This window comes from Seriola aureovittata, chromosome 8, assembly GCF_021018895.1.
Source record: "Seriola aureovittata isolate HTS-2021-v1 ecotype China chromosome 8, ASM2101889v1, whole genome shotgun sequence".
Lineage (NCBI taxonomy): Eukaryota > Metazoa > Chordata > Actinopteri > Carangiformes > Carangidae > Seriola > Seriola aureovittata.
In genome coordinates, this window is record NC_079371.1 from 8,737,382 (window position 1) to 8,760,688 (window position 23,307).

Below are 23,307 nucleotides of genomic sequence, written 5' to 3' on the forward strand. Positions count from 1 at the left end.
ATGTCTTTTGCCCATGTGCATGACCAACTGGCATAACACAATAGCTATTCAGTCTGTCCCCAGTTGACTGGATGTTGTAAACAGTGTAAGTGGTGAGTCTATCCCTGGAAAGTCCTTATACCACACTGAAAGTAACGCATGTCCTCAGCAGGTTCAACTCTGTTTGTTTGGGATAATAGTTGATGTTAACAGTGATAGATGCCGTGATTGAACAATGGGTCAAAACAGTCCCACAACATAAAATCTAAGTGAAAAAGATTATTACTTTAATATGTAATCTACATTTTACTATATTAGAAATTTGTTACTGGGAAGATTGACGACAGCTTGGATATTAAGGTTCTCCTCTTCACAACGCGATGGGTAGACTCGATTGGAAAGAGAATTAGTAGGTGGAGGCAGAAGAGGAGAAGGTGGAGGGATGAATGGATGGACAGATGAGAGAAAGGAAAGAGAGCTGTAGACAGAGAAATGAAGAGCTGGGTTGCTTGTGTAGTTAACATGGGTTGAAAGGTGAGGAGGGATATAGTGATGCGGGAAGGAGCGATGGAGTGGTAAAAGGACAGATTTAAGAGAGAATAAAGAAAAGGAGGGTGAAGGAGGAGTAGCAGGAGAGGAGGAGGATCAGAAACGGGGACAGAGGGAGGTGTGGAAGAGGGGATGAAAAAGACAGGCAGAGGAGTTGAGTCCCCTACTGAGATCTCATTTCCAGCTGTCTGATAATGCTGCTCTTCTTCTGCCCCTAATCTCTACACGGAGGAAATGAGAAACACACACACACACACACACACACACACACACACACACACACTTGTACACACCGAAACAACGCCTTGAGTGTCTGGGCAAACACACACAAGTGCACACAAAACACATATTGACGTACAGACAAATGCACACGCAGACACACTCACACAATGTTTGAGCATAGGTCATGTGCACAGAAACAAACAATGCTGAACACGGACGCATACAGCAGAAAATATAAACACACGCAACACATGTACAAAGATGCATTTTCCGAACACAGCCTTTCTCTCTCTCTCTGTCTCTCTCTCTCTCTCTCTCTCTCTCTCTCTCTCTCTCTCTCTCTCTCTCTCTCTCTCTCTCTCTCACACACATACACACACACACACACGTATTCCTGCTAGGAGCCCATTAGCTTCTCGGTGTCACAGGGTGAGCAGAGGGTAATGATTTACAGATCCCTCTAGTATCTGTCTCGCTTCTTCGTAGACAGAAGAAAGACAGATAAGAGTGGACAGATTGGACAGACTGACAGACGTTAAGAAAAGAGGATGGTGTGAGATGACACACAACAGGTGCGGAAACAGAAAAAATACAGACATCCCTTCTCTGTCTTTGTTTCCTGCCAACTCTGCCTTTCCTCAGTCCCCTTAATGAACAACATGTCAGTTTGATTCATGTCCGGGAATGACAGATTTGGATGGCATTTAGTGGGAAATAGTGAAATTATGCAGCTCTCCATTTGATTTGTGTTTGTAAGCCAATGAAACATCTAATATAAATGGCGATAAATTTTAAATGCAAAGACATGTCATACATTTACTTTTTTATTTTACATTTATGCAACCGGAAGAATCTTTATCCGTGTCATCCATGTTCACATCACCTCTGACAGTAGACTTTGGGTGTTCTTGCGGGTGCATTTGACAGGTGCATGTGTGTGTGTGTGTGTGTGTGTGTGTGTGTGTGTGTGTGTTTTGTTTTGGAAGTTCACTTTTCTTCACTTAAAAAAGTATAAATCATATCCTATTTACAAGGGGAATGAGTCCTAATTATTTCCTCAAAGAAGAAGTATTCCTGAGTGCCAGTCATCTGCAAGCACTGATGTTGATGAGCAGGCAGAGTGTGTGATAGTGATCTGAATGCATTGATTGTGCAGAGAGGGAATGCAGAGAAGCATTACAACGCCATCTACTGTCAGGAAACTCCTCCTGTTCTCATCTGCCAGGCAAGGTGTTGCTTTGGTGTAGGCCATGTACCTGCTGGGTGGGGTTTGAGCTCCACTGGGCTTATTCTATTCTATTCTGTCCTATTCTTTTCTATTCTATTCTACTGATCACCTCTTTCCTCGTCTGCTTTCCCTCAGCTGTAACACTCAACACTGTAATGGCCATTTGATTGCAGCAGCGTGCTCGTGACCTGAATGAGTAAGGGAGAGCGCGGTAACGATCGCATGTATTCGAACTGTACATTACCTCATAAAGGAAGGAGCCGCTGCAGAGTTTCAGTGTAATTTGGTGTAATTGTCTAAGCTGCAGTGCAACGCTGCATCTGTGTTTTCTTTTACTGACCTGTGAGGTAAATGGCTAAACACGAGACATTATAGCTTGACATTGTATCTCGCTTCTGTTCAGTATCATTGCCAGCGTAATGGTCGGCTGTCGCCTACCTTTGATTTGTTGGGTGCTTGGACTTGTTTTTCTACACTCTTGAGGACCTGAGTGAAAGCATTTCAGGGGAAGCAATGTCTTTTTTATAGGCAATGAATGGGGTAATTTAAGAATTAGAGTTAGGTTTAATATGGTAAAGTTTCTTTGATGAAAATGGTCAGGTGATGTAATGATAAGTGGACGGGCTTACAGTAATACAGTAATGCAGTATTTCCCCGATACAACACGCTGAGTGTTGTATGTTTTAGACCTCTTAACTAGTTGTTGTGTTGATGCTGTAGCTTAGATACTGTAATTTTCAGAGCTGGGGTCCTGTTTACTATCAAGATAATGGAGTTGCCATGCGGCTTTGCTCTGTTTGTGTTGCTCATAGCAGATTGTTGAGGTTTCGGTGCCGTTTCACAGTGCGTCTGGATTTCAGACCCATGCAGGAGTTTACCACTCTGGCCCAAGGTTCATTTTCCAAGATTGTATTTATAAACTGAAATGATCACAGACTCATGAGTCATGAAAATGATTTAAAAACAATATGGTATGATACTTTGCAATAAAATCGAACAGGCTGACAATGGGGCCACCCAGCCTGCATGAGGTGAGTTTACTCTGATTTCACTGCAGAGTTTCAGCACCACATGATCTGAATGAAGAAGGATTGATTTCAAAAGACATTTGAAAAAAACAAAACATGACTCCTACTTTACCAAGTGATTTTACTATTTAAAAGGCAATGGATGACTAGTTTTCTAGATTGAAAAAAACAGTGCTTTGTGAGTTCAACATGCTCCCTTTTAAAGACAATACAATATCATTCCACTGTTCTTATGGGGCTCTTTGTGTCACACTACACAGGTGACTTAGGAGAAAGCGCCTTGCCGGATGAACACCTTCAGCACAGGTGGCCCCTGTTGGGAAAAAAATCTTCCAAAGCATGCACTGATCCACAGCATCACTCAATATCTGATAGAAAATTAGAAATGAATAATTCAATAAATCAAAAAGGATTAGATATACTTCCAGTTTCTGCCCTTCTGTGTGTCTCCGGAGTCGTTGAGATGTGGTTGTCAGCCATTTTGCTGAGGTAAAGAATTAAAGTTGTGAAATTAGCCCGGCCTTGTAAAGACTGGTGTAGTTTTATTCTGGAAAACATTAACAGTCTGGAGCAATTACCCCTCAATGGCTGTCGAGGGTGTGGGTGTGTAATAACACGTTTTTGTGTTTCCTTGTGTCTGCGTGTGTGTGTGTGTGTACGTGTGTGTGTGTGTCTGTGGCAGAGAGTGAACAAATGAGCACGGTGTGCATGATTGTGTTGGTGCAGCTGCGTCATGTATGGAGAGTGTACAAAGTTTGCCCGTTTGCGCGCGTGCGTGCGTGCGTGTGTGTGTGTGTTGTTTTGTACACCATGTGATAACAATATGTGCTGATTGTGCTCTCCAGGGTCCTGCCCTCCCAATGCCTCCACTCTAACACACACATACACGTCTCACTCTAAACTCACCTCCCATCCTCTCACTGAGTCCTTGACCTTTTTTTTTCCACTTTCTCTCTTTTCTATTTTCTCTTCTTTTATAAAGGTTTCAATTTCCACCTTCTTTTGTTTTGTAGTCTTTTCTTCACCTGCTCTTCATCTCTTAATGCTTCTTTTGTTCTTCACTTCCTTATTGCCTGATCATCCTCATTCTTTCACCTTGGTTTCTTCACCATACTTTTTCAGCCATTGTCTTCTTCATTTATCTCCTTCTCTCCCTTGATTCCTTCCCTCTGCACTCGTTCTTTGACCTCTCGATCCCTTTTCTACTCCTCCTTATTCTTATTTTCTTCTTTGTCCTTCCTGCCCTCCATCTCTTCCCCGGTTCTCTACCTTCATCCCCGCCTTTACCGTCCTTTCCCCTCTTCGTCTTCTCTCTCTCCTACTCCTCCCCCTCCTTCCCTTCTCCATCACCCTCCCACCCCAGCCCACGCCCTCCTCTCCATTAGCAGATTAGATTTAGTCCCATAATGCCGCTGGGCACCATGATTTTACCGGCTCTCATTACTCCTAAATCATCTTTTCCTCCTCCTCTCTTTCTCTCTCTCTTTCTCGGTCTCCCCTTCTCTCTCTCTCTCTCTCATCTCCCAACTATAATATGCAAACACACACACACACACACACACACACACACACACACACGATCACACACACACCATATGCCATATGCCAAGGCCTCCTCCGTGCACTGCAACACCCCTGAATTAGCGGCGGGTCCGGTGATTTGTGATGCAGTGTGATTGGGTGGGAGGGGAGAATTTGGTTCAATTTCTGTCTGTCCGCATCCATCCTTTATTCCTCTCCATATATTCCCTCGGGGCATGAATGATTTTCATATCACAACGTTTGAGGCGGACTACATTCGCTCACACGCTGTTATACGAGGTGTGTTGGAGCAGGATTTCCTGGAATGAGGGAATGGTGTAATGCAATTTTTTAAGGGCAGGTTGTTTTTTTTTTTGGTGTCATTTACAGTAACTGATTGGAGAGAAAGAGACAGATGTGAACTGACAGGCAGGCAGACCTGGAGAAAAAACAGAAAGAGTCACTTGTAGTTATGTATGCGTGTGAGCGAGCAGGCGGCCGTTAGTTCTGAGTGTTCATCATTCCCGTTGTGTCAGCGTCTTATCGTTTATTATGGCAGTGGGTGAGTTAGCTGTACTTTTACCCTCTGTGACAAAACTGCTGATCATCGCGTCCATTTTAATCATGCCAGCGTCGAGCACATTTACAGCATTCATCCACCGGCTGCACTGAATGTACCTTTTATTTAATACCGTCACGTACTGAAATAATACACAGCATTTGCAGAACATTGGCTCAGAATAAAATAAATGCTCTTTGAAAAACGGAGCAAACATTGGTTTAGAGTGAAGAAAAATGAAACAAAATCATTGTCTTTCATTTTCAAAATTACTTTTGGCCAAATTAATTATATAGGCAGGGTTTTTTTGTCATCCTTTAACTGATCAACATGCATGCATCCAGTCAAGAATACATGTTGAAACACAGTATTACACTTTCAAAAAAAGTTTAGAAGAAAAACACACACACACACGCACGCACACGCACGCACGCACACACACATATACACACACACACACACACACACACACACACACACACACACACACACTACACACTGCAGTTAACGAGGTCGGCCACAGGATTGTTAGTTAAGCAGAAGGAAGTCCAGACCATCCACAGCGTCCATTACTGGGTATAGGTCAGTTTTCTCCAAAGGTAGTACTCCTAACGCCTCCTTCCAAAATGTAAGGACAGTCTGTCTTGACAAATATAAAAATATTATTTTTAGTTTCTGTGATAACTCCAAGATAACCACTTCACTTTCACTGGTCTCCAAAACCTCTGTATCCTTGTACATTTCCACACGTGTACACACTCACATCTGACTCAACAGTGTAGTAAAGGTAGATAGATAGATAGATAGATAGATAGATAGATAGATAGATAGATAGATAGATAGATAGGGGAAATTCATGTGTCCATTAGCTCATTGTTGATGATAATAATAATAATAGTAATAATAATAGAAAATAAGCAATAATTTGATTATTCCACTTTCCTTGGATGAGGATAGTGTAGTATTGTGCAGCTTGTGTAATATTTTAAATTGTGTCTCTTTATGAGTGAGTGTGAGATCGTGTTTCATGAGGGAAGATTTTCCTTACACAGAACAGATGCACAGTCATATGAATATGATTAGTAATATTTATTTTATTTATCATATTCTATTCATGATTTATTCATTTCATACTTTCAGGAAGCAGTAGTGTCAAAAAAGTCAAGTGTGTATCTATTTTTTCACCATTGAAGACTTTAGAGATGAAAACCATGCAAAAGTCAAATTTACAAATATTATATTAATATTTGGTGAATATTAGAAGAGGCAGAATAATTCAGCCTCATGTTTCTTTGCATTTCCTTCCTTTTCCTGCTCGCAAACCGTATTTACTGCATCGTTAACTGTTTTGATGGCAGAGAATCGCTGCTGCATGTTGCATTTTTCTCAATAGTGTCCACATGTTAAGACCAATTCACTTTTTTCCCTCTCTTTTTAAACCCTGATGTGACCAGGCAAATTAACTAAAAAACAATTTCCTGCACCTGTCCTGTTTTCTTCAAACCACAGAGAGAGCCTGTTGGAGAGGAACAATAGCGCTGAATCTGGATCCACTCAATCTAATCTCTAAGCCTTAATGGGCGCTGCTGCTTTTCAGACACTCCCTGCAACACGCATGCAAACACACACACACGCACAGACACACACACACACACACAAACTACACGCATGCAGAAAATCATTTACACACATATAGTACAAGCAAATATGGTTCCAGGCACAATAACATTTATACAAGCAGCACACAGGCAGTTTTTGCACAGGTAGCCCCTGACAGTCTCAACGAGGAGTCGCAGGCATACACACAAACATGTATAAACACACACACTCACATAGATCCCTCTCTTCCAGTTAGCCCTGACATTAGCCACTCACTGTTTCTAACTGGATCATGGGGCTTACTAAAGAGATTAGGGCCTGGAGACAGCATAGCAACCACACACACACACACACACACACCACACACACACACACACACACACACACACACACACACACACAGATGTTCACAAAAGTGCTCTCTTTCTCCCTGGTTGTCTCTTTCATTCTTTTCTTTTTCTTCATCTCCTCAACTTCGCTCTTTCTGTATCTTTCTTTCTGTATCTCGCTCTCTCTCTCTGTCTCTCTCTCTCTCACTCTCACTCACTCAACCAGACAGGCCCTCAGGCTAAGAAGACAGCAGCCAGTAGCCATTGTGGAAGACAGTCTGTCAGAGGAATTAGCCTACAGCTGTATGGGAAGGCAGGATGACAGTCTGCTCTGTTAGCCATCACAATCACTTTATTTCACCAAGTACACTCAGACAGATACAACCATTGTAAAAGCCTCCTTTTCGTTCTGTACATTCGCTTCAGTGCTGTGTTACGAAACACCGAGAAGGAGGAGGAGTTGAGAAAATTCTAATTTAAAGTGCTTTTCAGACATGAGAGGGTAATATGAGGAGCTTGGCAGCAAGTCAATTAAAAGGCAATAGTTTGAATAATAATCATTTTCAACTCCTCTCAAAATATGCTGAATGGGATAACACGACTGCTGGTGTTGTACAGAATCTATTCAGGATTGAAAACTACACTGACTGAAACTAATCGTTTTGAACATGTTATATAACTTTGCAGTTTTCTTGACTTAATTGCACCTGCACTTTGCACACAGCCTCTTTGAAGCTCTGTGGGTTATGATGTTGTTTTGCTGGTTGCCAGGTCTGTTTTTTTTTTTATAGCTAAAGAAGTGTTGCCAGTTGGCAGATAATACAGTCCACCTTTGTAGGGATTTAGTTCATTCATATTCATTCATTCATGTTGTCTGTACATCCATGTTTGCAATACAATTGTTGAAAATGTTTGTTTTGTAGATATAGGCAAAAAAACAAAACATACAATTCGTCTTAAAGTCTTGATCAAACATGTAAAACATGTATAGTATCACAAAATACCAAATTTCTATGAAAATAACAATATGTGGCATACCCAGCTAAGACAGTGAAAACCGAGCAGAAATGAAATTCCTTTGTCACAACGTTTTTACTGCTGGATTACTATTGTAGTGCTAATTGAAGTACTAGCTGTACCTCCAAAAGAAGAACAATAATTAGGAAACAATATTCCGATATTTAGTATCAGGCTATTTCCAGATCGGCTTTCAGACATTCACGTGTTACCTGATGAGATTTTGGCCTAAAGTGAGTTCAGAGACACGGGGGACCGCGTCAGCCTTCACAAAGAAACACATTACGTCATCGTCGTCGCACCTCGACTCCCTCACGTCTGGCTGCGCTCAGGCTCACGTTTGCTCGGCTCTCACCCTCGGTTGTGTTCTTCTCGCAGCATCATGAAAGGCCATGCGGCTATTTGCCAAACACAGAGACAACAGAGGCTCGCTGTGTTTCTTTTCTCCCACTTCACACTCACACACGCACACACACGCTGTCTCGTTTTATCTCGCGGACATCCTCCTTCTATTTGTCAATTTCTTTACACTCGGACAAGAAACACTGCGCATACACATATAAACACACACACACACACTCACTAACTCTCTCTCTCTCTCTAACCCTACCACCATTGAGACACCTGTGCTGTTCTGTTCTGTTCTGTTTCTGTGCTAGAAGTTAATTGGCCCGCTGGCAAAATGGCCTGCAGTAACCTTGACAACGCTGACCTGCTGAGAGACACATCAGAACTTAGAGAGATGCCTTATATATATATATATATATATATATATATATATATATATATATATATATATACACACCCAACATACCCATACACACATGCGTGCATAAACAATCTCTAATTCACACATTATACAGGTGTGTATAGAACATAATGTTTAATATGGAGTCATCCTTAAACACACATATACAGTAGTGTGTATTCCCTGCCATGCATGTGTTCATAAAAGCACTACCTCTCTGCACCACACACACACACACCTCCAGCAGTCGTCTTCTTCTGTCCAATCTACTAATTTGTGGTGTATTATTTATGGGTGCAGAGGTACTCCCCAGATGCATAAAAGCAGAACACCACAGTCAGCTTCTTTATTCACACCTCCTTCTCTCTCCTTTCCTCCACACCTCTGCCCCCTCTTCTTCATCCTGCTATTCTTTACTCAGATCTACCTTTCTCTTTATTTTGTCCCACCTACCCACCCAGCAAATTATTCACTGTCCTTCCTTCCTGCCTTAACCCCTTCCTCCATCCATCTTTTCCTTACCCTCTTTACCTCCACACATCCATTGGTTCTCTTTCTTTCACCTGTCACCCATCACCTGCCGCATACCCCCTCCTCATTACTTCCCCCTGCTCGCTGTCAACTCTTGTCTTTCCTTTTTTTTTCTCTTCTCGTGCCCTCTCCTCTTCCTTTTAGTCTCTCTAACAACCCATTTTTCTTCAAAACACGTCCATCTCTCCTTCAGTGATGGTCATAACGGTTCAGCCATTCAGTGGAGAGTCAAATGGGGGGTGGGGTGGGGGTTGTTGGGTTCACCCTCATTCTACTGGAAAGCCTAGGCAGCACCCATCTTCTGTTCCTGCATCAACCATTTATTAATGCACATTTCCATTTACTTGAAAGGGCTGCCCACCCATTTACCGCATGCAATGGAGGGTTTAATCATTTACAGCAACAGGATTTATCCCTGATAAAATGATGCTCTGCAGAGTTCAGTCCAGAATTCAGTTGTTTTTTTGTTTTAATTTTGTTATTCATGTTCCTCCTTTTCACTTTAATTCAAAATGTCTTAATCCAGTATCATTTATTTTAATACTCGACACAGTTGGCAAGTAAACTAGGATGGGCATATCAAATTAGGAGTAAGGGGCTCTCAAATACCCATATGTTGGTTGAGCAATTTCCCAAAGAACAAATCCATTTAGTCAAGGAGCTTTGTCCATTCTCAAAATGAAAATCTCAAACCTAAGTCCTCAATCATCCGTAGAGCTTCAAATCCAAGAGGGAATCCATTATCAGTTTATCATTTTCACACAGATGCATTGTGTTGAGATGCCTTGCAGTTATTCCACTTAGGTGTCAATTATGTGCGCGTCAAATGTCACCGCTCCTCCTCGGTTTGTGAGGCTTTGTGAAAATGAGAACATCTGCGGATCAAAGTTGTGATGAAAAACTTACTTCGCAGTTATTGATCACGATTGCCGAGCAAACTGGATCAATCCAATCCCTGCCCATTTAACCCAAAGAGACCTCCGATAAGAATAAGCATATCATACGTTTTGGCAGGTTTAACAGCTTTTTGCAGGTCAGGAAGCTGTGTATACACATTAGTAGTCGTACTCAAAGGTCAAAGAAAAGTCTTCCAAGCTCTCTACTCACTTGGTTCAGCTATTCACTACATCTGTCATTGGAGAGCAACTATCTGCTGTTGTTGGCAGGGATGTATGTTTCCTTTTATTATTCTTGTCAGCTTTTGAAAAGATGAAGAAATCACCTAACTCCCTGCTATGTAGCTGACACTGCATCCTCTTGATGTTACAGAGTAGATAAGATATCCCAGCTCCCTTGGTAAAACCCGCTTTTTGTGATTTTCATGTTTTGATTTTAATTGAAGGATTAGACAGTCCTCTGTGACTTGAGAACGAATAGCTTCTTTGCCTTTCAGAATCCACCGGATAAGTCAAGAAAACAGCGCTTGATAATAGTGATATCATCTCTCGCCAAATAGCTGTTGTCATGTCATTAATGAATATAACACAATACATTTAAAACTATTTTACAAGTATTTTTCTTAAGTGAATACACCTCAACTGACCACTTCACTACAGCATACATTTATCTTGTTACTGGTGAGGCACCTAAGGGGTGCTCCCAGTGAGATTTAGTTTTATAGGACGTGGTGGTATTAATAGTGATCAAACTGTGGCTTGGTCAAGATTGCCAAGAGTGAATATAACAGTTTGGCATTGTCCTCTCTCTTAGATGTACATGTGAGATACTAAATCTATTTCAATGCAAAGACAAAAAATCTCTTTCATCTTTCCCTCTCTGGTCTATCTAACCACCCATCCCTCCATCATCCCTCCTGTTTCTATCTTTTCTCGCCTGCCTGTTAATCCACCTTCCCCTCACTCCATCCATCTCCCCTCTCTGTGTCCATTCTAATGTCGTCTCTTGACCCTTTGCTGCTGAAGTTTTATTAGCTCAATAAATGTCCCTAAGAGCCTGCAATATCGCTTAGCCAAGGCACTGGAAGATAGGAAGAACTAACAAAAAAGAAAATGAAAGAGAGGTAGAGTAGTAGCCTAATATCGCTTAGTCCCACGGATGACAATTCAAATAAGAAAATGTATTAAAACAAAATGGCGTCAGGGACATTAAAGTAAATTAGCCAATGACAAATGACCATGTGTGCGCCCCGCTGCCTTAACCTCTCCAACAATTTTTTTTCCTGATAGTAACTCATCTAAATTTGTTGGACATCTTTCGGGCATGGGGCCAGAAAAGCTTTTATATCCATAAAGGCCTATGGATCACAGAGAATTGCATTAAGCTGTCCAATTTAATTACAGTATCGACAAAACATAATAGATACTTACAGCCTTACGGAGAGCGATGGGTAGAGGAGGGGAAGGAGCAGGAGAGAGAGAGAGAGAGAGGGAAACGAAAAGTGCAGACATTGTCCATTTATAATGCTGATGCAGTGTATGTATCAAAGGAGGCGTTTGAGGAACGTGCGCATGTGTATGTGTCTGTGTAGGTGTGCATGAGTGTGTGTCTCTAACGAAGGATTTGCAAGGGCCCATGAGAGCTTTTGAGAACGCTTAGTTTGATTTAGATGCTACAGCTCCCCGATGGCTGTTTCACTCGCAAACACACACGAGTGTGCACACAAACACTACTCTGCAGTCTACACACACACACACACGCACAATCTTACACATTGTTGCTCGGAGACACACACCTGTCCGCGCGCACACACACACACACACACACAGTTAAAACTCCACCCACACATATACACACACACTTACTTGGATCAGTGTAATGGAGCGGGTTAGGAAAGTGGCTGTCCTGTCTCGTCCTGTCCCAGCCAGCCGGGGCTGTCAGCCTCCCGTCCACCATGATCAATAGAGGGGGGCAATATTTTTATTCATAAAGCGCCCACTTAATTAAATCACAGGGAGTGGAGCGGGGGATGGGGGGGTGGGAGGGTTGAATAGGGGAGGAGGGATGGGGCGGGGGTTACAAAACAGAGCAAGGGCACTGAGTCAAAAGACTGATGAAGAATTTCAAAGACTGGAAAGAGAAAGGAGGAGAAATATGGAAGGAAGACCACTATGTGTGTCCTCTATTATACCACAGTGCACCAGGACACAGAGGACAGACTTCAAGGCTATGTGTGTCTGAAGGGAAGTCATTTTATTTTGTCTTTGCAGCAACATTTTCCAGTTGCCTAAAATAACTTTCATTCCGTTATGTAAAGAGCAATCTTTCAGGGAACACATGCGGTCTGGAAGAAATGTACATGAGAAACTTACAGCAATAGTTGAGCATTTTGAAAATATTCCTATTATGTTTCTTGCCAAGAGTTAAATGAGAAGATCAATACCACCCTCATATTTGTCCAGTAAACATAGGACTACGGTCAGCATCTGGTTAGCTTAGCTTAGCATGAAAACTGAAAACATGAAAACAGTTAGCTTGGCTGTGTGAGAAGGACAGAGAATAAGCCAATTTCCCAAAATGCCAAACTATTCCGAGAACCAAAGAAGGACTTGTAAACTTGATAAGAGGAGAAATGTGACAGGGAATGAAGGCTGAAAATGTGACAATAGAAAGCAGTCGGGTCCCTAGACCATCCTGTCTGAGCCCAAACCAAACACAAAATTTGGCAATGAAAAAATTGTGTTAGCTGTAAACCTTTGAAATATCAAAAAGAATCCCCACTATACAGTCCCACACAGCAGTCCTGCTGTCTGCAACGCACTGTCAGCATGTTGGGTAATATATCCCCTCAATGTGTTGGCACAAGACAGAATCACTCAAGTAGAGTGGCTCTGTAGCCAAGACTTGAAGACCGTGGTTGTAATGGGAAGGTTCCAGTTTTGAATGCATGGAGCTATATGTCTGTGTCATTGCCAGAATGTTACATTTATAGTCCCGTAAGTTTTCCCAGGATAAATGAAGGTTAGAAAAAAAGTTTCTGTATGTTCCGTTTAAACTTGCCCAATAAAATAATAGTCAGAGTATCATATACAAAGGCTGAGTTCAACTTATTTCCACTCAGATACCACGTTGCAACGGCAGCCCTCTGTTTGCTGTTGCAGTGTTCATTAGATCATATGAGTTCATACCTATTCTAACTGTCCGGCTAGCTGAAAAATCCATGTCTGCATTAGTGAGTGTAGAAATCGTCACTGGGTAAAATCATAAGTTAGTCATGAGTTATTCTGCTTTTACAGCTACAGGAATAAATTTAAAACATCCGCTACCTCAGGCATTAAAACCTTACTATGTATTTATTGTGACTTAAAGCCTGTACTTAACAGTAAGTTAAAATGGCAAAAAAGACATTTAAATAGTTCCCAAGGTTACAGATACCACAGGATATTCAATGGCTTCTACAGCACTGTAATACCTGCTGCATGACTTTGGTCTTACCTTACAGTAGAGTGCCTTAAAAAACAAGGGGAATATGAGCTAGCCAGCAGTCGATATTTATTACTCTCTTTATGGAACAATATTAAATGCAGTTACAGCCCCCAAGGGAGAGAAAAAGAGACAGACCGACCAAGAGAGAGAGAGAGAGAGAGAAAGTGAGATAGCAGGAGGGTTGGAAAAAGAAAGTGATAGAAGCGGAAGAGAGACAGGGAGAAGAGAAGTGAGAGGATTGAACTGACCATTGAAGGTCTCTCAGGTTTCAAAAAAAGAAACGGTGCCACCTCTGTCTTCCATCTCCCTTCTCTTCTTTCTCCTCAATTTTCCTCCTGTTCCTCTCTTCTCTCTCTTTCATCTCTCCCCTGGAGCCCAGCCAAGGGTCATCTCTCTTTCTTTCCTCCACTATAGCCACTCTTCTTTTAATAAAAGACACACACAGAAGCACACACACACACATATACAGATGCATACTGTACATTGTAGCCCATCCACTCTTGCTTGCCTGCTGTTTCTTTCACACAGAGACACACAAATTCTGCCTGACACACATACACACCTTTGCCACCCTCCTTGTCATCTCTGTCTAACTGAGACCTCCTGTGATGCCAACTGACACAAAGCCACATGAAATCAAACAGGCCTGCTCTTACTCCCCTGCTCACAGGTTAATGGTTCAGGGCTGAACGGCCCTGGTTCATATCTGGACGAGCCTGAGGGCGGATCCGTCTAATATCTGGTGTCTACTGTTACGCAGAAAAAGTGTAGGGTGAGATGCCCTGAAAGAAATGATCATCTGGCGTGCGTGCGTGCGTGCGTGCGTGCGTGCGTGCGTGCGTGCGTGCGTGCGGGAAAGACGTGTATCTTTTTCTTACTGTGTGTGTTTGTGAGTCTAAAGGGTTAACCCGAGTAACCAAGGAACCACAATGTGGCCTACTTGGCACTGTGTGTGTGTGTGTGTGTGTGTGTGTGTGTGTGTGTGTGTGTGTGTTAAAGGGTTAACTGTAATATCTGAAGCGGCAAAGGGTGACCTGGCGAGGGCTATTATTCTCCTCACATGAATAATGGAACTTAATATGAAGGAGGTGATAGCTGGAAGCACATATAAACACACACACACACACACACACACACACACACACACACAAAGACACCCTTACACACCAACATGACCACCACCATCACTCCAACCAGAGGAGGGTTTGCTGTCATTCTCAATCCCCCCAGACTTCTAGGGGCCACAGAGAGTCGTCATGCCCAGAGAGGAGAGGCCTTGGCTGGGGAAACTCTAACCAAGGGTGGGGGGTCTTTATGGTGAAAGGGGGAAGGTCTGGAAGACATTTGGTCAAAATTCAATCAATTATACAGTACTTACGAAGCCATGACAAACATGGAATGGATAATGGAAGACTGCCCTTTCTTCTTCTGCTGCTGCTGCTGTTCGTTGGGCCTCTTCTTCTTCTTCTCTCCCTCCTCTTTTAATCCCTTTTCTTCGACATTTCTCCTTGTACCCGTGGACACTTGAACTTTTGTGAACTTTGCGTTGTTTGTCTTGTCTCCATCCAGCTCCTGAGATCTTCCGATTCATCAGTAGATATGCAGTTGTTTTCACAATCAGTATCACTATAATTTACAGAATTTGTCATCCTAATAGAACTGATGTATAATTCAAACAGCCATCCGTCTCTTTAATAGAATTTTTAGGAGATTAATTGCCTGCTCCCTGAAATGCTGTGGCAATAGAGGAGGACCAAAAAGGCCAAATCCAATAATTGAAACGTGGGAGCAGATTGCTAGACACTGGTGTACAAACGGTCCCGCTATCCAAATGAGCCCCGTGTGTGTACCTGTGTGTGAGCGTTTGTGTGGTTGGTCTATCAGTGAGTGTCCTTTTCAAGGATCACAAGCCAATCTCCTGTTGGTGATAGCCTTTGCTCTACTCAAAGGTCGGCAGGTGTGACTCACAGAGAGATGAGAGAACAACTGTTTACACAAAAACATAACGTAGCTCTGGATGTTGAATGTGCTGGGACATTACTAATACATTATGTTAGAATAAAGACTTGCTTTTAATATCTGCCAGTACATAACGTCAAATCAAAACTGTGCAGCCAGAGGAATCTTCTTTAACGTTAAAGGCTCTGAAAGCCATTTTTTGCTTCAACAATGGAGTCCTACATGAGCACAACATTTTCTGTTGTAGTTTTTCCTGCATGTTCATGCATTTTTTTTTTTTAGATTAAACATTTAGTTAGTAATTTTTTTTCCACAAACTTAAACATTGCTAATTATAATAATGAATAATTATAATTGGGAAGACCTTTCAGGAATCATGTGAAGTTACTTGAAGACAATTTCATTTTTTTGTTCGTAGCTTTTATGGAACGAATTATTCACTTTTTGTTCACATTTTTCACTTTGGAGTCTGGATAATTACAGAAATCTATAGCATCTCTTAATGGCCATGGGCTTTTCTTTTCAGTGTCAAGCTGATAAGGCCTTTTCATTTTTACATAGAGAATTTTGCCTAAGTGCAGCTTTAAATAAACACATTTTAGGCATTTTAGTGAACTTCTCTCTTGCACGATTTGCATTGAATCCTATTGTACCCATTGAAATAACTTTTTTTTTCCTAGTTTCCAATAAAATGTTGACGTCGTGTCCATCTTTTGTTTACACCTCCCAAAATGTCACCCAAACAGTGAGAGCGCTGGATGCAGCTTGGACATAAAAACATTTCCATAACCCTAAAACCAATCGCACAAATGGACAACCTGTAACCACCCGTATAATGAAAACTTCATTCACAGCCGTGTGACATATGAGTTTTATTTTGGCAGCCAAAACTGTGTGCTCCTGGAGCTGGTGTCAGTCACTCAGCTGGAGTCGTAAAGGCCGACAGACAGACACACAGTCTCATAATGGCTTTTATTTGACTTGGATGGCTTTCCTTCTGTTAGAAGAAATAACAAACAAATACGGTTGGTAAACAAAACAATAAAAGATTTGTTATCCATGGATCACCTCTGAAATATGACTTTTTAATGTTTTTTTTTTTTTCTTTATCTTGTTCTCTTTCTCTTGTTTTCTTTCTCATTTTTTGTAATCATTCATGTTTGTCAGGAGTCCACAGAGGGCAGAGTGGTATAAAAGAGATGCAAATTATAGAGATAAACAAGATAGATTTATGGATATAGTTAGATATTTCAGCAGATAGACGCAGAGAATGATAGATAACAGAGAAGGGTAGACAAAGAGAGTGCAGCATAGAAAGCAGGAGTGATAACAGCTTTGCTTTCTATCTGTTTCCTATTTATTCTGTCAACGTCAGCGAGGGAGCAACAAAGACAAAGAAAAAAAAAAGAGAGAGAAACAGAACCTTCCTTCTGAAAAATCCCATCTCTACCCAAAAAGTGTCAAAACCTTCAAAACAAGAAGTGTAAACACGAAAAATATTTTCCGGCTGTGCTGCACATTAAAATATCATAATACTATTCCTGTCTGTCAAGTGTTTGCCTTTTCTGTGCTCCTTCGTTACCGCAAGTGCTGAGCAAAATTGCACATAAAAGCACATATTTTCTTTGCCTAAAGAGTATACAATGCCAGGCACATACTTTTCCCATCAAGGCCTGGGGAGGAAAAAAAAAAAAAAAAAAAACGGGTAACGCTCATCTCTTGTCAAACAAAAGGAATGAGCCAGAAAACACAGGGCTGAAAGGGAAACGTCCAAAACGATGAAACCTTGTTAGTTTGAGGAAATGAGTTTTCTGTTTTCCGAGCACGGCTCGCCAATTAACATTCACAGCACTAATAAAGGTTGATTGGCTCTGGAATAATGCACAACCAATTTTCCTCCTGTGTGCTTGACTGTGTGCGTGAGTGTAAATTAGGCAGCGTAAGCATATACAGTATGTATGGTAGGGTTTTTGTATGTGCGAGTACACGTGTGAGTATGTTTACTCCGAACTATATGTGTGTGGGCGCATGTGTGTGTGAAAACTGACCAATGAGAAGCTGTGTTTCTTAACTGCGTGACAGGAAAATGTTATGAATACGGTTGGTACATAATTACTGTTCTCCACGGAGAGGCCGGCTGATTTGCTTGCTGTGTAATCGTCTGTGTGTGTGTGTGTGTCTCTGCGTGAGCATGTGTGCGTGTCAAGGTCAAACAGAAAAGTCCAGGCAGAGCTCTGTTGCTCTTTCGCGCTGCTCTGTTGTGATTATTCAAATCTGCGTCCGCTACCTAACGAGCGTGGTCGTGTATCTGTGTGCTGCCGCTGATTGACTTTGTTACCATGTACAAACTGTAAGAGTGTGTGTGTGTGTGTGTGTGTGTGTGTGTGTGTGTGTGTGTGTGTGTTTGACACAGGCCTGACTGGCAGGAATAGTGGCTGATTAGGTTGTCTGATATTTCATACCTCTCTCTACCTCTCTCTCTCTCTCTCTCCTTCTAATCACATTGTGCTTTCTGAGCCCTGTTTGCCTGCCAGGCCTTCTCCCCAACAAACAGCACTAATAGAGTTAAAGCTAGGCCATTGTGTCATGTCAAAAATCATTTGGCTCATACAGGTATTCATTACGGAGGAAGAAAAAGAGACTGTTGTATGTGCTGCCATGTTCAGTATGTGCGCTAAAGAGAAAGGAAAAGAGTCATCATTAGAGATGATGGAGAAAAAAAAAAGAAAATATGATGCTTGATGGTGGTATAAAAATGTGTGTGTTTTCGAGTTTCTCAGAATAGATGTGATTGCTTCATTTTTCCACCAGAGCAACGTTGCACAGTTGGAGGGCAGAAGTTAAAGAAAAAAAAAAAAAAAAACTTTTACATTAAAAACATGTGAAACACACATTCAACAGACACACGCTGGTCTTTTATTCTCCGATTCTCTCCTCCTCATTCCACTTTCTTTCCCCACCACTGCTTCTCCATTAATCACACACACACACACATATGGACACACACACACACACGCACTCCGGCATTTCTGATAGTTCCTTTTGTCTTTGAAGCTCTTTGGACCAAATTGTTCCACTGATCATAAATGTCACATCATCCTTTCTCTTTCTCCCTCGCTCCATCTCTTTCTCCTTCTCTGCCTTTGTTCTGTAATTGGCTGTGTGTGTGTGTGTGTGTGTGTGTGTGTGTGTGTGTGTGTGTGTGTGTGTGTGTGTGTGAGTGTGTGTGTGTGGGGGGGGGGTGTGAGGGTGTGTGAGTGTCTATGTGGCATATAGATCACATGTTTGTGGTTTTGTTTATCATCTGCCTCCATACATCTTTGAGTGCTTGGAATACCTCAACTAATGTCTGCTCTCTCTCCCTCCCCCTCTCTCTCTCCCTCTCTCCCTCTCTCCCTCCAGTGACCTCAGTGAGAACCAGATCCAGGCAGTTCCCAGGAAGGCGTTCAGAGGAATCACCAGTGTCAAGAACCTGTAAGCACAATTACTCCCTTCCTTTCCTTCCTCCCTCTCTGTTTCCTTTCCTCCATCTTCCTCCCTTGTCATCCCTTATCTCCCACCGTCTTATATTCCTCCACCTTTATTTTTTCCTCTCCAAATACTGTTACCTATTACTTTAATATTTGTATTTCCCGAATTTGATTTGAAGACATCATTGTAATTCCAAGGTATGGCACCAGAATAATTCATTTCTTCATCACTAATTTGCTTTAGGTTTAGTCATAAGCACTGCACTTACTTTTATAAATGAAGCTCCCTGACACATTTTCCAGTTCCACATGGTTATTCCCATCTTCTTTGCACCTCCTCACCCTCTGTAGATTTCTGCTTTTCATCACCTCTGCCTGTTTTCCTCCCTTTTCTTCACCAATATTTGTTCCACCTTCTCCAATATTCCCGCTTTCCTCCTTTTTTTCTTTCCTCTCCCTATCCTCTCTTCCTGTCCAGAGAGGTTTTATCCTCCCATCAAGCGTTCAATACCCCCCTGTCATTTATTCATGATGTCCTAATCACCAATATTGTAATCAATATGCTGCCTAATCAATGCTTCTCATCGATAATGGCTGATCAATCCTGCCTGATGCTGCATAGGAAACTATTCGACAGACACTTGGGGATAAACAATGTCTTCGATGCAAGAGAGTTGGATATAGGGTTAGATAGAATAGAAATAAATAGAATAGAATAGAATAGAATAGAATAGGCATGTTGTGGTTGTATAGGACAATAAAGCTGGATAATGCTGTAAAAAAAAAAAAGAAAAAAAAAGCTGATTTGCTCAACAGATCCTCTTTGTGTAAATTAAAGTTTCGTGTTGTGTTTTATCAGTCATGACTGACATGACAGAGGAGAGGAAGGGAGGACGGGAGAGAAGAACAGAGCCGAGCGTAATAACTACAAGATGCAAAAAAGATAATAACCCATATTTCTGAAAGCTTCTCAAGCCTGATTTCACTACCAGAGCTGCTGACTGACAGAAAAACAAACAATATTCTGTGGCTTAATGAGATAGAAAGAAAGAGAGAGAGGGTGATACAAAGAGTAAGGGGATGATTGTATTCTTAAGAATATAGAGATTGGCTTTTGTGGTTTTTCCATTGCAATGTGAACAAATGATAATGACCACACTTTTTTTAAACTGTTCCAAGTGTGGGGAGACTGGATGTGCACGGGAGAAATAGGTAAAGCTGTCAAGAGAATGGATCTTAACTTGCTCTTTCCAGGGATAAGAGTGGGAAAAAATTTAAATTTGGTCGCCTCTAATTCCATGAATTCCACTGCAGTGAAGATCATGTGATACGATCAAGAGCTGCAGAACAGCTACTAAATGAACCCTGCAGTGAGACTGTTTCCTTTGCCGCAAACAGGCTGTTTTTGGTGCTAATTGGGATCCAACCTCAGAAGACCCACCTAAGCGGTAGTGATTGTGACTGTGATTGAGTTACTTTAAAGATTAGATTAGTACTCCCTTTTTCCTCCTGGAAAACCCCTCTTTGCATCAAACTAGTGTTTTTTCTCGAACCCACAAATAATTCTAAGAATTCAGATACGTACTTATCAACAGTGAACTCGCTAGGAATTCTGGGCTCATGCTTGGGTTGGCACAGTCATCACAACGTTTCACTCCACAAATCACAACTTAGCTAAGTGAGCAACCACCGACACAATTACAGCAACTACTTGGACTCATTTCAGTTCCTCCATTTAATCAGCCACATATACATATATCACCGGAAAATGTGAACCTATGTGTCCTTGAATTGTAAAGATCCATGTGTTTCTCCTGCTTTTTCGTGGGGCCGTCTGTGGATTGATTAATATGCATCTCCTCACAGATCAGTAATTTAGAGTTAGGCTACAAGCAAATGTGCTCTTCTGGTTAGTTTCCTCTCCCAAGTGTGATGCAAGTTCAATATGGCCGCCAAAGTCCACAGGAGATTATTACTCTTAAGTTAAATGGACCTGAAAGTTTCTGTGCTCTGTGCTCTGGACTTGCTGCGTGTGTTTGTGTGTGTATGTAAGTGAGCGAGTGTCAGTTCCCATGGCTGGCCTCCAGACCCCTGAGTTCAGTTTGGCCTCTGATCATCTAATCCACTCTCTCGTCTTCACACCGGACAGCACTCCAAACTAAACGCTAGGCAGCGCCTTACGTCTTCGACCTCACACTCGCTCAAGTATTTCACAACCATTCTAAGTTCAATGCCAAAAAATAAATAAAAAATTAACCGACCGTATCAACGTATCACATCTTAGACCAGAGCGGGTTACATCACCTTACATACTGATGTCAATGTATTTAACCTGTGCTCGTCCAGGGAACGTTTGCTGAGTGTGCGGACTATTTGTCAGCACTTCCTCCCATCACATTCATACATTAACACACATTTACACCTGATCACTACCCAGTGTAACCACAGTCTCCTACATGGCTGTCCCATTGAGCAGATCCACCGTACAGCAGGTGAAATTCAGTATGAGTTTCCAGACTTTTGCACATTGGATATATTCCCCTCTGAAGTGCTGCACCCTGCGCCTTACCTCTGCTCTGACGCGGCTCCCGCACTTTCCGCCAAAGCTATAAAGTCATATCAATCAACTTTGACAGTAAAATTGTCTCTGCCCCTTTAAAATGTTTTGCACTAAATTGCTTTGAAGTACAAAGTCAATCATTTTACTTCTTTCTGCCAAAATTAGGAGTGACTCAGGCATATAAAGACATTTATATCTTCCACCCTCTTTTTGAAGTTTTGTGGCACCTGCTCCTGTTCTTCTCTTTCTGTCTATAGTTCTCCTCTTATCAGCGCACTTTCTTACACTTTCTCCTCCTCCTTTCTTCCTACTTCCATGTTTTCCTTGCCCCTTTTCTTCCCCTCAAATTGCATCTCACTCCCTTTCCTCGTCCTCTCCATCTTCCTCTAGTTCTCTCTCTTCATCTCTTTACATAACGTCATCGTATCCATTCTTCCTCTTGTTTCTTTTATCCTGTTATCTGTCTGTCGATCTTTTGTCTTTCCTCACTCTTTCCCCCTAGATCCCTTTTTTCTCTCTTTCAATTCCTCTTTTTTTTTCTTTTTCATATTCACTCCATCCCTACTCTCTGTTTTCCCTCCATTCCTCCCTGCTTTCTCACCACCCCTCCATTCCCAGCTCCCTCCAACTAGCCCCCTCCCTTAAATTCCCCCTCTCCCACTTTTTCATCACTATTTCCCTCTTTTTTCTTTTCCTCCCCTCTCCATCCCTCCATCCTTCCCTCCATTAGACAAGGTGACTCCTGCAGTAAAAGGCTCCAACCCTCCATTACACCACAGAGTAAAAAAAAATAAAAACCTTCATGACATTCTGTCCCTGGTGGACACAGCATTGACTTTCTCATATGTCTCCCTCTCACTTTGTCTCTCTCCCTCTCACTCTCACTTTACCCTCTGTCTCTCTCACCTCCTCTTAGCCTCTCTCAGTCACTCTCGAGCCGTGTCCCTCTCCTTTTCTGTCTCACTCACTCTGTTTGTCAGAGGGTAGGGTCTCGATCTTTCTCTCTCAGTTGTTCCCTTTCATGCTGCCCAGTGGGTACCACAGCATTGTACGCCATTTATTGCACTTCTTTCATACGCACACACAAAAAGCGCGTACACACACACACACACACACACACACACACACACACACACACAGACCCTTTCGACCCTGCTATCAGATTGACTATTTTGCTGAAACTGCCAAGAACCTGGCAAATACGATTACTGAAGTCCTCCACTAACCTAAGGAGACAGGTATATGCCATACATCTGTGTGTAGGTGTTTGTGTGTGTGTGTGTGTGTGTGTGTGTGTGTGTGTGTGTGTGTGTGTGTGTGTGTGTGTGTGTGTGAGTGTGTGTGTGTGTGTGTGTGTGTGTGTGTGTGTGTGTGTGTGTGTGTGTGTGTGTGTGTGTGTGTGTGTGTGTGTGTGTGTATGTGTGTGTGTCAGCTCCCCTATACATTGTGCTGACTGCTGGTCCTGTCATTCCCCTAAACTCAACCTGCCAGTCAAACTAAATTATAAAAATGATAAAGGCAAATGTAGAGTTAGAATGGATAGAAAGCACTGAGCCGGAATTCCTGTAATAACCTCTGTGTTTTATGGTTTTATCTGTTCTGGATGCTTATATTATATCCAGTCC

The 23,307-nt window shown here is 42.0% G+C and overlaps 1 protein-coding gene across 1 annotated transcript in view; it reads left to right on the plus strand.

The window, feature by feature from the left end:
* The window catches only part of slit3 (slit homolog 3 (Drosophila)), a 244,940-nt gene that overhangs the window by 113,250 nt on the left and 108,383 nt on the right, over positions 1–23,307 (plus strand). The window contains exon 5 of the mRNA XM_056383620.1: positions 19,055–19,126. Coding sequence (XP_056239595.1) covers positions 19,055–19,126 — 72 coding nt within the window. The remainder of the gene's footprint in view (positions 1–19,054; positions 19,127–23,307) is intronic.